General features: G+C 38.5%; 1 protein-coding gene across 1 annotated transcript in view; it reads right to left on the reverse strand.

Annotated features, from left to right (window-relative positions):
* Positions 1 to 13,228, reverse strand: part of STAM (signal transducing adaptor molecule) — an 81,354-nt gene that overhangs the window by 17,910 nt on the left and 50,216 nt on the right. Inside the window, exons 6-8 of the mRNA XM_006159741.3 lie at positions 7,052 to 7,142; positions 4,559 to 4,751; positions 1,611 to 1,705 (exon numbers count right to left, since the gene is read on the reverse strand). Coding sequence (XP_006159803.1) covers positions 1,611 to 1,705; positions 4,559 to 4,751; positions 7,052 to 7,142 — 379 coding nt within the window. The remainder of the gene's footprint in view (positions 1 to 1,610; positions 1,706 to 4,558; positions 4,752 to 7,051; positions 7,143 to 13,228) is intronic.

Here is a 13,228-nt window from a genome sequence, read left to right on the forward strand (position 1 = left end):
CTGAGCTATCCCCCGGTACTTTGACAGACTATCGGCAGTTCTATTTTCTGCATCTACTGTGTGCCTGCCATGAATATCACTATTCTCCATGACCCAACTTCCTAATCTATTTCTCCTACTCAGCAAAGGTTTGGAAATCAAATTTTAAAAAAAAAAGGTATTGGGACCAGCAGTTAGCGTAATGGCTATGTCACTGGACTCCCACGTAGTCAATCGTGGTTCGAGTCCCGGACCCGGTGACTTAAAACGCACACTGGGTGCATGTATGTGCGTCCCCAAGGTCCTGAGAGGAGAATGGAGGAGAAGGGATTGCAGCGTGGCCATCCCCCCTGAGGGGTGATTTCTCACTTTCTGTCTCTCGTTTTTCTGTCTGGCGAGCGCACGCGCCCTATAGCAAAAAAAAAAAAGAAAAAAAACCCAAAAAACAAAAAAAACTCTTTAAAAAAAACGGTATTCATATTATTAAATATCAATTATTACAGCTCTTTCTATAAATCTAAAGTAGGGGATTAGTAAGGTCATTAAGTTACTCAGAGGCCACCAATTCTAGGTTTAGAACTAGACACTAAAAAATGATCTTGGGGCCAACAAGTGATATTGTGGTTAGTGCTCTGGACTCCCACGTGGCCAAGTGCAGTTCAAATCCTGGACCTAGTGGGACCAACAGTTAGCATAATGGCTATGTCACTGGACTCCCATGTAGTCGACCGCGGTTTGAGTCCCAGATCTGGTGGCTTAAACTCACGCCAGGCATGTGTGCATGCATGCCCAAGATCCCAAGAGGAGAATGGAGAAGGGACTGTGGCATGGCCATCTCCCCTGGGGAGTGATTTCTCGCCTTTTGTCTCTGACTTTCTGGCGAGAGCACATGCCCTATGGCAAAAAAGAAAGAAAAAAACAAAAAAAGTCGTGGACCTAGTAACTTGAAAAATCATGCCAGGTAGGTGTGTGCACATGTCCAGAGTCCAAAGAAGAGAATGGAGAAGGGAATGCAGTGTGGCCATCTCCCTTGGAGGATGATTTCTCACTTTCCCTCTGTTTCCTGTCTCTCTCTAGTGTGTATATGTGCTCTTTGGCAAAAACCATAAAAATAAATAAATAAATAAGAGGGAAAAAAAAGGTCTCAACCTTTAAATAGGATGAATCCACTATAGGTTATAATGCTTTTGTCAGACATTTTACCAGCTGCTGAGAAAAATATACAATATATAAATTCAAAAACACTTCTTAATAGATCTCATTTTTATAATGGCATCTATGTAGATATAAGGAGACGTCAAAAAGTTTGTGGAAAATGTGAATTATGAAAAAAAACGCATAGATTTCAAAAATTATTTTGGCACCAAAATAAACTTGCACTGTAATTCCATCTTTCCACAAACTTTGTAAAGTCTTCTTGTTTAAATGATTAAAAAAAAAAAAAAGGCTATGGTCTGTCTAAACTTAATCTTGCCAGTCAGTGGATTTCAATTCTTAGATTATTTCTGCAAATAGCATACTGCCTTGGGAGCTGCAGGTTTAAGAAACACCTGGAGGTGATACATTTGCAAGTCACTGATTCAGAAGAGGATTACAGTTTATCATCCCCTGACAGACTGAAAAATACTCACTCATTTCTGGTTCGGCAGTAAGATCTGCAGTCACAAAATTAGAGGGAAACAATCCTATACCTTGGTGGGTTTCACCTTTCCACCAGTTGGGATCACTATGATAAAGAAAAAACAATGCTTTACTATTAACAAAAAATGTGTATTTCTATAGATCTCTATTTTTTATAATTTAACATTATTACCAGATTTGAATCTCATAACAATTCAAGAGTCAAATATTGTATTATTATTATTTTTTTAATTGCGAGATAGTACGTGTACTCACCACAGAAACACAGAAAGAGAGGGGAAGAAAGGATATCCCCAGTGGGGTGTGGTCACACCACAATCCCTGCCCCTCCATTTCTCCATCTTGTCGGGTTTTGGGGCAAGCACACAAACATGTCTGGCATGTTTTTCAAGATGCCGGAGCTAGGAGTCAAACTGTAGTTTGTCATATGGAATCCAGTTCACTTAACTGCTAGGCTACAGTACCAACCCAAGTGTATCTTTATCACAAATAAAAAATGAGGTGTCAGAGATGAAGCTTTTAGACAAACAGCTCTTTATCTTTTTGAAGACTAGTAAATGCTGGACGAGCTAGTGTAATGGCTATATCGCTGGACTCCCACGTAGTCGACCATGGTTCGCATCCTGGACCCGGTGGCTTAAAACTCACTCCGGGCGCGTGTGCGTGCATGTCCAAGACCCCAGGAGGAGAACGGAGGAGAAGGGAATGTGGCGTGGCCATCCCCCCTGGGGGGTGATTTCTCGCTTTCTGTCTCTCTCTATCGCTCTCTGTCTGTCTGGTAAGCGCATGCGCCCTATAGCAAAAACCTCTCCAAAAAAAAAAAGACTAGTAAATGCTTCGAAATCTTAAAAAAAATAAATAAATAAAAAAAACAAAAAACAAAAAACAAACAAACTCTCTCCCAAAAAACAAAGCCTCTATACTTAAAAATCATCAACTTGAGGTAGTTCATGGGCTTCATTATAAGAACCCTTTGTAATAGCGTGTAAAGACATGTCCTTAATCTAAATTTCCATTTCTAAACCACTGTTCTTTCTAGCACACATTAGCAATTTATTTTCCTCCTAACAGAACACATCTGAAAGATGAAAACATTCACAGCGTAAAATATTCATAAGGAACACACTACCTGTTGTACATCCATGTTCACCACTGTAACCTCAATCTCTAGTAATAAAGAGCTAGCAAGCACTCAAAAAATAATTTCTGAAAGGATAAATACCAAAGTTTTGTGTAATTTACAGTTCAAGCTTTACTACGTTTTCTTGTACTCAAGAAAACATATTAAAATATAAGAGCTGAGAATAGCGGGTGGCGTAATAATTATATTGTTGGACTCCCACATAATCAACTGGGTTTGAGTCCCAGACTTGGCAGCTTCAAACTCACGCCGGGCATTCCTATGGTCCCAAGGAGAATGGAGGAGAATGGATTGCGGTGCGGTCATCCCCCGGGAGATAATTTCTCGTTTTCTGTCTTTCTTTTCTCTCTCTGTCTGTCTGGTGAGCACACGTGCCCTATAGCAAAACTTACTCTTAAAAAAAAAAAAGTAAGAGCTATGGGCTGAGTATGTGTCCTCTCAAAATTCTTATGTTGGAATCCTTCCCAACCCTCAAGGTGATAGTATTATAAGGCAGGACCTTTAGAAACAGATAGGTTATGAGGGCAGAGTGCACATGAATGAGATTAGTGACATTCTTTTAAAAAGAGACCTCAGAGAGGTCATTTGCTAATTCTGCCATGTGAGGACATAACAAGATGGTGGCCATCTATGAACCAGAAAGTGGGCCCTCTCTAGACACCAGATCGACTGGTACCTTGAGTCCTAGACTTCAGTGCTGTAAAAAATAAATTTTTGTTGTTTGTTTATGAGCTACTACGGTAGTTTGTTACAGCATCCAAAAATGAACTAAGACAATAAGAGTGATACACAGGAATTCCTAGACTCCAGTGCTGTGAAAAATAAATTTTTGTTTGTTTATGAGCTACTACGGTAGTTTGTTACAGCATCCAAAAATGAACTAAGACAATAAGAGTGATACACAGGAATAAACTTAAATCAATTTGGACTTAGCTTTTAGAGCTGTGAGAAATAAATAAATGTCTGTTATTTATAAATTTCCCAGTCTACAGTAGCTTGTTATAGAAGTCCAAAGGACTAAGACAATACATGAGAGTGATACTATAAAAATAGCCCTAAATCAATTAAGTTTATTTTTAAAAACACTCCCAAATTTTAGTATTTCATTATTAGTAACAATTCTTTTTTTTTTTTTCACTATAGGGCGCGTGCGCTCGCCAGACAGACAGAGACATAGAGACAGAAAGCGAGAAATCACCCCCCAGGGGGGATGGTCAACCGCGGTCGACTACATGGGAGTCCAGCGACATAGCCATTACGCTAACTGCTGGTTCCCAGTAACAATTCATTTTCAGGCAAAACACTGTAGAGCTACAGAAAAAGAAATCTGAGACACTGTATCACTTACCCAGAATGGAAATAGAAAATGGAAATGAAAATAAAAATGTGTAATTCCATGTAAAATGAATTTGTTCCACATGGATATACTGTTCAGTGCAAACGAGTTCAATAGATTATGTATTCCTTACAGATTCCCATAAATACATATGCAAATTCAGTGTATCTTCTGAAATCTTAACTTTTAAAATGATTTTTAAATGATTTAAGAATCCATATTAGGTGAAACCAAAAGAGTCTAAACAATTTTAAAAATAAATGGGAAAAAAATTAAACTACAAAATAAGAGTCTACACAGTATAATACAAGCTACTCAACTAACCACCACACAAAGAAAATATTATATCTGAGTCAATATTTTCCATTACATTTGGTAACTGCTTTCAATAGGAAAGTGAAACACAGACTATGTTACATATTTTCATATGAATGAATATTCAGTTTAATATTAATAAATACCTGTCATCGAGAACTGTAATAATTTCTCCTGCTTTAAAAGTAAGCTCATTATCTTCAGCAGCTTCAAAGTCATATATAGCACGAACTTTCCGGCCTTCATGTTGGTGGTTAGTTAAGAGATTGGACGTGCTTGGATACAAAGTGGAAAGCGTGGTTGACTGTTGCCTTTGTTCCTTCAGCGACAGCTCAATGGCTAGAAAGCAGTGTGAAAAAGACCCAAAATGTGAACATACCCAACAACCCAAAGAAATACTAAAAGATATAATCAGTAGAATAGTTGGAAATTAGGATATATTTAATGTACTAATCGAAAGTAGTTTGGTTAACTGTATTTATTCACAAGTGAAATTTAAAAATAAGCTAACAAAAAAATCAAACAGTATGATGACTCCTATTTTACTGAATGGATACAATATTAATTATTCTGTGTAATACAAAGATATAAACCCTTAGATCCATTTTTTAACAGTTGGTTGCAGATGTTTTAAATGTCCTTTCATCTTTTTAATGTATTCCTACAGCATAAGTCCCTAAAATGACGAAATCACCTGGGAAGTCAAGAGTGCCAAGTCTCATTGCAGACTTCCTAAATCAGAGCCTCGGATAATACCTCAGAAGCTGTATTTTATTGCTTCAAAAGTGATTCTCATATAATCGGTCTAAAAACTCCCCTAACGAAGTCGCCAAAGTAGTTCTCACATGCGTGTTTCCTCTACCTCCACCACTACTCCCTGCAGACCCTCACACCAAGTGTCACCTGGACTCTGCAATGTAACCTTAAAGTCTAGACTGCTATTCTTTCACTCAATGCATGACCCCATCTGCATGTCTACCCTAGTTCTAGATCAATAAAAGAGCTAACATGAAAATAAACTTAGAAACTTTTAGAAAATAATACAGAAAAATCTCTTTAAGGACCTTATGATAAGTAAAAATGTCTTAAACAAGATACAAAAATGTAAAAAAAAAAAAAAATCTCAATAGAAAAATGCAAAAAAAAAAAAATTGCGACTTCAAACTTTAAAATTTCTATTTAAGGGACCAGCAGTTGGTGTAATAGCTATGTTGCTGGACTCCCATGTAGTCAACCGCAGTTCAAGTCCCAGACCCAGTGGCTTAAATTCATGCAGGGCACGCATGCGTGTGTGTATGTGCGAGCGCGTGCGCCCAGCTCCCCTGGAGGGTGATTTCTCGCTTTGTCTCTCTTTCTCTCTCTGTCTTTCTGGCAAGCACACACGCCCGATAGCAAAAACCTCTCCCCCTAAAAATAAATAAATAAATAAAGTTTCTATTTGATAAAACATACCATAATCAAAACAAAAGAATAAACCAAAACAGGATGTCTACAAAAGATATGACCGATATATACCTAAAATAAAGACTTCTCTATCATCACTTTTTAAAAATCACAATAGAAAAATAAAGACAATTCACCAATTCACTGAAGAAGTCACAATAGCCAAAAACACAAGAAAAAACTCAACCTCACTAGAAATCAAGGAAATAAAAAGTAAAATAATCGGCATCACTTTGAGCCTATCGGATTCATAAAAATTAAACTCTAGCAATACCAAGTGTTGTAAAAAGAATTTTAAAAGTCAGTTTTAATATGTTGCTAATGAACTCACACAACCATTTAGCAAAGTTCATTACGTGCTACACCATGACCCAACAATACCACTTTATAGTTACACACAATAAACTCGTGTGTGTGCACAAAAGAACATGGACAAAGATGCACTCACTGCAGCATTATTTGTTATAGCGAAAGAGATCAGAAATAACCCAAATTCCCATTACTAGGGGGATTAAAAAAAAAGTCTATTTGTTTATTGGTTTAGTTCACTGGAATATTACATGGCAGGAACAACCAATGAACTTGATTTATGGGTCTCATCATGAATCTATAACGTTAACACTGTACATAAAAGCAAGTTGCAGATGGTGCTGAGTTTACTACTTATGAAAGTAATTTGTTGGACACAAAAATGTACTTGATGGTGTTTATAGAGTTTTACAGTAGAGTAAAAGCACTATAAAAACTTAGAGAGAGGGTTGGCTCCCTGGTGCAGTAATTAAGCACTGTGCAAAGGAAGCCAGGTCCTACAAGACCAACAATGGTTCAAATCCCAGACTTGAGGCTTGAAAAAACCGCTGAGCATGTATGCAAATGCCTAGGATCCTGACAGGAAAAAGAAATGCACGAAAAAAAGACTGCATGCAGCTTGAAGAGGTCCCACTGGAGAGTACTTAATTTCTCTCTCTCTCTCCCATACGTGCCTGTTCCCCTTGGTATAAGAAGAAAAAAAAAAAATACAACACATGTGATTGCTGCTGCCTCTAACGACGAAAGGAAAGAAATGACATTGAGGAGAAGAACAAAGTACGTGTTGGCTTTAGCTCTGAAGTCCTATTCCTTTTATTTTATTTACTATCAGGGAGAAAGATTCAGAGATCTGTCTTCTTCCCAACATCAAGGACTTAAAAACACACCTTTTGCTAAATCTTCTTCTTCTTTTTTGTTAGCCACAGTCCCAGGATCCTTGGCTACTAGAGCTGGGCTTGCTTTTGCTTGTTCTGCAGCCTGAAACAAAAAAAGAACGCAATAGGTAAGGGTTGTTCTCAAATTCTCCTACCCTAACCTACTCTAAGTACTTGCAAAATCCTCTTTGTCACTCTACCACAGTCTTCTGAAGAAGAAAGAAATCCAAACTGGAGCTGTTTCCACCTTGAAAGGAAAAGGAAAGGGCCAGAATTGGGGAAAAAAGACTGAAAGCAAACAAACACTCAGGAGTAGCAGCCTAAACACACTTCCCCAGATTTTGTGTAAATAGGTTAAACTGAAAACAGTACACAAATTGGAGAAGAAAGTCTAGAAGAAATTTTTAATTTTCAGAAAAACTCTAAAGCCAGAAAAGAGGTTGGAAAAAGGAAAAAGATAATAATTTTCAAAACAAATAAATGTTTAAAAAAATTCTATTCTATAGTAGTATTTTACCGTTTCCTTATAGAGCTAAAGTAAGGAGTTTTCTTTAGAAATTCAGATTTACAGGGAACAACGGGTAGCATAATGGTTATGTTGCTGGACTCCCACATGGCCGACTGTGGTTCAAGTCCTGGACCAGGAGGCTTGAAATTTACGCACAATGCATGTGTGCCCAAATTCCTGAGAGAGAATGGAGAAGGGACTGCAGTGTGCCCATCCCCTGGGGATGATTGCTTGCTTCCTGCCTCTCTGTCTCTGTCTCTCAGATGAGTGCACTGGCCCTGTAGCAAGAAGCTCTCTTTTAAAAAAAAATCAGATTTACATATTACATTATAAATGCTTATAAAATCCTATTTTGTAAAATAAATCCCATTTTGTAAACTAATATTAGGTTAGTAATTCTGATGTTTATTACTGCCTACATTAAACTTATTTTATAAATAAGGTGGTTTTCAAGTAAACAAATAAACAGATTGATTTATACTTCAGGAACTATTTGATTTTTTTTTTTATGAGAGATTTTTGTTATAGGGTGTGTGTATTCACCAAGAGACTGAGAGCAATAGAGACAGAAAGTGAGAAATCACCCTCCCAGGGGGAATGGCCATGCTGCAATTCCTTCTCCTCCATTCTCCTCTTGGGATTTTGGGCACAGACACACCCAGTGTGCGTTTAAAGCCATCGGGACTGGGACTCGAACTGCAGTTGGCCATGTGAGAGTCCAGCAATGTAACAATTTCACCATTTGCTGGTCCCAGGAACTACTAGTTTTTAAGCCTTGAGGCCACCATAGTCTCTTAGTTTTTACATGGCATTCAAGGCAAATCAGAATCCAGTCTATCTTACATGCCTTATTTTCACCCATTTTCCCAATTACCAGTAACTGCTAGCAGTCAATATAGTGATATTTCTACATCTCTAATGTGTACTTGCTTCTATCTACCATGTTCTCCCCACTCCAGCTCCTTCTAAGCCATTCACTTTTTTCCCTAATAAGTTTTAATTCAGCAGTTGGAAAACAGCTAAAATGATCACTTTCCCAGTGAAACTTTCCTAAATCCCATAACTAAGCATTCTCTCCTTCGTGCTTCTCTGATAATACGTTTGAACAACGTGCTATAATACAGTAAGGAACACAAATTGAGGACTCAGGGGTGAGCAGGTGGCATGGCAGTTAAGGCACAGGATTTCCACATGGCCAACTGCACCTGGAGTCTGGGACCTGGAGACCTGAAAAATCACACTGGACAGATGTGCAGTCGTGACCAAAATCCTAAGAGGAAAATGAAGAAGGGTTGTGGCTTGGCTATCCCCCTTGTGGGGATGATTTCTCTCTTTCCTTCTCTGTCTCTCTCTCTGGCGAGACTAAGCACCCTATGGTAATAATTTAAAAAAAAAAATCGAAGAGTCAGACAGACATGGATTCAAATCACAGGTTTGCCCCTTCCTATGAAAAGTTATCAATCCACAATGCACACCCAACAGCAACTAATTAAAAAATGCAATTCTAAAAAACACTCAAATTATCACTCATAGAACACTAGATACAATGGCTGGCACAAAGTCACAGGCAATAAATCTCGGTTTCTGTTATAACTATCTGTACAAGTCCGTCTCCACAAATGGACCGTATGCGCCTTGAAGGGATGTGCCTAGTGCTCACTTCGGCAGCACATATACTAAAAAAGGGATGTGCCTAAACATAAGCATCGCTGAACGTTCATTAAGTATATGAAAGGTAAAATATCCAACATTATAGTAAAATATATTTCTGTAAACTGCTACTGTATTTCATATTGTCAAACAAATGTACAGAGACATGTTTTTCTAGGAAAGCAGATCATTTAGCTTTCTGAAGTTCACTGACTATAACTTTAAGCACTCTTAATTCTTTTTTTTTAAAAAAAGAGAGATCTTTACTATAAGGTGCGTGCATTTGCCAGAGAGACAGAAAACGAGAAATCACCCTGCCTGGGGGGGATGGCCACACAGCAATCCCTTCTCTTCCATTCTCCTTTCAGGATCTTGGGCATGCACACACACACGCCTGGCATGAGTTTTAAGCCACAGGGTCCAGAACTCGAACTTTGGTGGACTACGTGGGAGTCCAGCAACATAACCATTGATGGGCTCTTAATTCTAATCCATCTCTAGCTGTAATCTTCAGATGTTTTAATTACCATGAACTTCTGAAAATTGAAGGTATAGTCAGAGACAACTTTTCCACTTACACAAATTTCTTTTCATAATTTGGTAAATTTTATAATATAGATTTATAGATCTTTTGAGGTCTGTTACAAAAACCTCTATCAGTCAAGAAGGAAGTGAAGAGGGGCTGGCAGGTGGCATGGTGGTTAAGTGTGCTGGACTCCCACATGGCTGACCACAGTTCGAGTCCTGGACGGCAGCTTGCTTTCTCACTCTCTCTCATTCTGTCTCTTTCTGGTCAAATTTAAATAAATAAGTAAATAAAGTTAAAATAATTAAAATAATTCTTAAAAAAAAAAAAAGAAGAAGAAACAAACTATACTAAGCCCTACATTTCTGACGTGCATACTTTTCCAGGTTTAGGCGTACCAAGGAGAGCTCCTTACGGTCAAAAAGAGTAGCAGTTCTATCCCTGCGTCAAAAGTTAGTGCTGAAGGGACCAGCAGTTAGCGTAATGGCTATGTCGCTGGACTCCCATGTAGTCGACCGTGGTTCGAGTCCTGGACCCGGCGGCTTAAACTCACGCTGGGCGCATGTGTGTATGTGCCCGAGATCCCGAGAGGAGAATGGAGGAGAAGGGATTGCGGCGTGGCCATTCTCCCTGGGGGGTGATTTCTCGCTTTCTATCTCTCTGTCTCTCTCTGTCTGTCTGGCGCGCGCACGTACCCCGTCGCGAAAAACCTCTCCAAAAAAAAAAAGTTAGTGCTGACAATACTGCATCTGTGACTCAAGAACTGCAAAGGTGACTGAAATACAACTTTTCTTACTACTTTTACATTATTTTCTTCTGTGCTCATATGAAAACATAAACTTAGAAAAATCTACATATTTTCAGCGGCTTTTGTTAAGTATTTCCTGACAAAAACTAAAATGTAGCAATGACTGAGACCAGCAGTTGGCATGACTATGTCACTGGAGTCCCATGCAGTCGACCGTGGTTCAAGACCTGGAACCGGTGGCTTCAACTCACACCGGGCACATGTGTATGAGTGTCCAAGATCCCAAGAGGAGAATGGAGGAGAAGGGATTGCGGCATGGTCACATCCCCGGTGGGGAGGGTGGGGGTGGATTCTCACTTTCTGTCTCAGTCTCTCTTTGTCTTTCTGGAGAATGCACGTGCCCTATAGCAAAAACCTATCCAAAAAAAATGTAGCAATGACTAAATAAATTAAATGGTTTTAACATCTACAACAAATTCTACAGTTGAACCTAGATGGTTTGTTCTTCATTAAGCTGAGACTCTTTTTTTTTTTTTAAAGAGTTTTATGCTATAGGGCACGTGCACTCGCCAGACAGAGAGAGAGACAGACAGAGAGACAGCAAAAGAGCCATTACGCTAACTGCTGGCTCTTTTTTAAAAGAATTATTTCATTTAACTTTATTTATATATTTATTTATTTTAATTTGGCCAGAGAGGGACAAAGAGAGGTGGGGGGAGAGAGAGAGAAAGTGAGAAAGCAAGACGCCAGATCTGGAACTTGAAGAGCAGTCAGCCATGTGGGAGTCCAACCCTTAAAACACCATGCCACCTGCTGGCCCCAAACTGAGGCTCTTTACACATAGGGTTTCCAATGATGAGCTTTTCAGAAACCACTTACACAAAAATCATTTAACTTATCATAACTGATGTGCATTTTATATATTTCTTGTAGCCGGAAAAGAGCAACAGTAACAAAATTAGCTTGTGTACATTTTATAGAATCTAGATCAAGAGAAGAAAAGTCTTAACTTTACTATTACTATTCTATGTCTTCAATCTTTTGAAAAAAAGAATAACCTAACTTCTCTACCAATCAAGAAATAAATGCTCTTGGGACCAGCAGTTAACGTAATGGCTATGTCATTGGACTCCCATGTAGTCGACCACGGTTCATGTCCCAGACCCAAAGGCTTAAAAACTCACGCCAGGCGCATGTGGTGCATGCCCAAGATCCCAAGAGGAGAACAGAGGAGAAGGGATTGCGGCATGGCCATCCTCCCAGAGGGGTGATTTCTCACTTTCTATCTCTCTGTCTCTCTCTGTCTGTCTGGCGAGCACACGCGCCCTATGGCAAAAACCTCTCAAAAAAAAGAAATAAATGCTCTTGCCAGTGTTTACTCCACTTGTCTTGCAGCCTAGTCTGGACAGACATATACCCACTAAGCTCTAAATCAAACAGAAGGCAGGACTGAGGAGTGGGAAGACCAATGGACTGAGAGCTCTGTCAACTACTGCCCTGGGTAAGTCATTTAAACATTCTGGGTCTCAGTTTCCTTATCTGTAAACTGAAGAGATTAGATTAGACGATCCCTAAAGTCATTTCCACAGCTATCCAAGATTCTTGAGTAAACACAGAAGGCTACATATCCAAAACATCATTAGCAATTCTTCCTTCTCACATAAGAGCACATCCCTATATGGAATAGATTCAATGCACTGAAAGTCATACTCTACAGCAGAACTTTTCAAACTTCGATGTGGTACAGCATCATCTGCAGACCTTGCTAACACGAAGATAATAAATCCACAGGTCTGGAGCGGTACCTCAGATGTTGCACTTCTAATGCTTCCAGATGATGCTGGTGATGCTGATCAATTAGTATTAAGTTCTAGAAAAGGTATAGAAAATGCAATTCCACTAAGTATCTATGCTCTTCTGTTCTCTTCAGCGAGTTTCTTCTTTGGTAAATAAACACTGCTTCCATTTCCAAGGAATTTATAATATCTTGAGTTATTCTGCATAAATTATACCCCAATTATACAGATCCCAGAAATTATTTAAAGCAGTAAATGCCAGTTATCAATTATGAATGAATACTTTACAAAGACAGAATTTATCATTGCAAAACTAATTTTTCAAGACACAAAAACATCATCTGCTTCTCACTCGCACAAATATATTTCTGGATCTGTGCCTCTCAAGAGCATCACTTAAACCATAAATGCCTTGGAAAGGAAGTCTAGACAGGTCAGGATACTGTAGGCAGTCTACATAACTTCTCAAAATGGTCAAAAATCTGACCATAAGCCCTCTATAACTGAGTGTTTTCTATTCATGTTTCATACTTATCATCTGCCCCAATCCATACAAATAGAGGAATATAGTAAATTACCAAACATTTTAAGCCCTCTTGATTAATTGGGGAATCCCAAAAGATAGTTATCCAGAATAGAAAAGGAATTTAAAAAAAAAATCCTTATTTCTTTCCTACATGATATAAGGTAAATATTGGCCCTATTACATAATCTTTTTTTTTAATAAGTCAAAAATCAAGCCTTTTAGTGAAGCATAAATATTTCTGTTGAGAAAAAAAAAAAAAAGGACTTATATAATGGTCAGTTCTTAGAGAGGAACTAAGAGCTTCAGGTGCTTCTCTTCCCATTTACATCTTGTATCTCCTTCCCATTCCTAATACAGGTATTCATAGATTTCCTAATCAAAAGAATCTCTTAACTCATCCCTAAATTTTCAGAATAGCCAGATTTTTTGAGCTGT

This window comes from Tupaia chinensis, unplaced genomic scaffold (genome assembly GCF_000334495.1).
Source record: "Tupaia chinensis unplaced genomic scaffold, TupChi_1.0 Scaffold000647_1, whole genome shotgun sequence".
In the NCBI taxonomy this organism is placed as follows: Eukaryota; Metazoa; Chordata; class Mammalia; order Scandentia; family Tupaiidae; genus Tupaia; species Tupaia belangeri.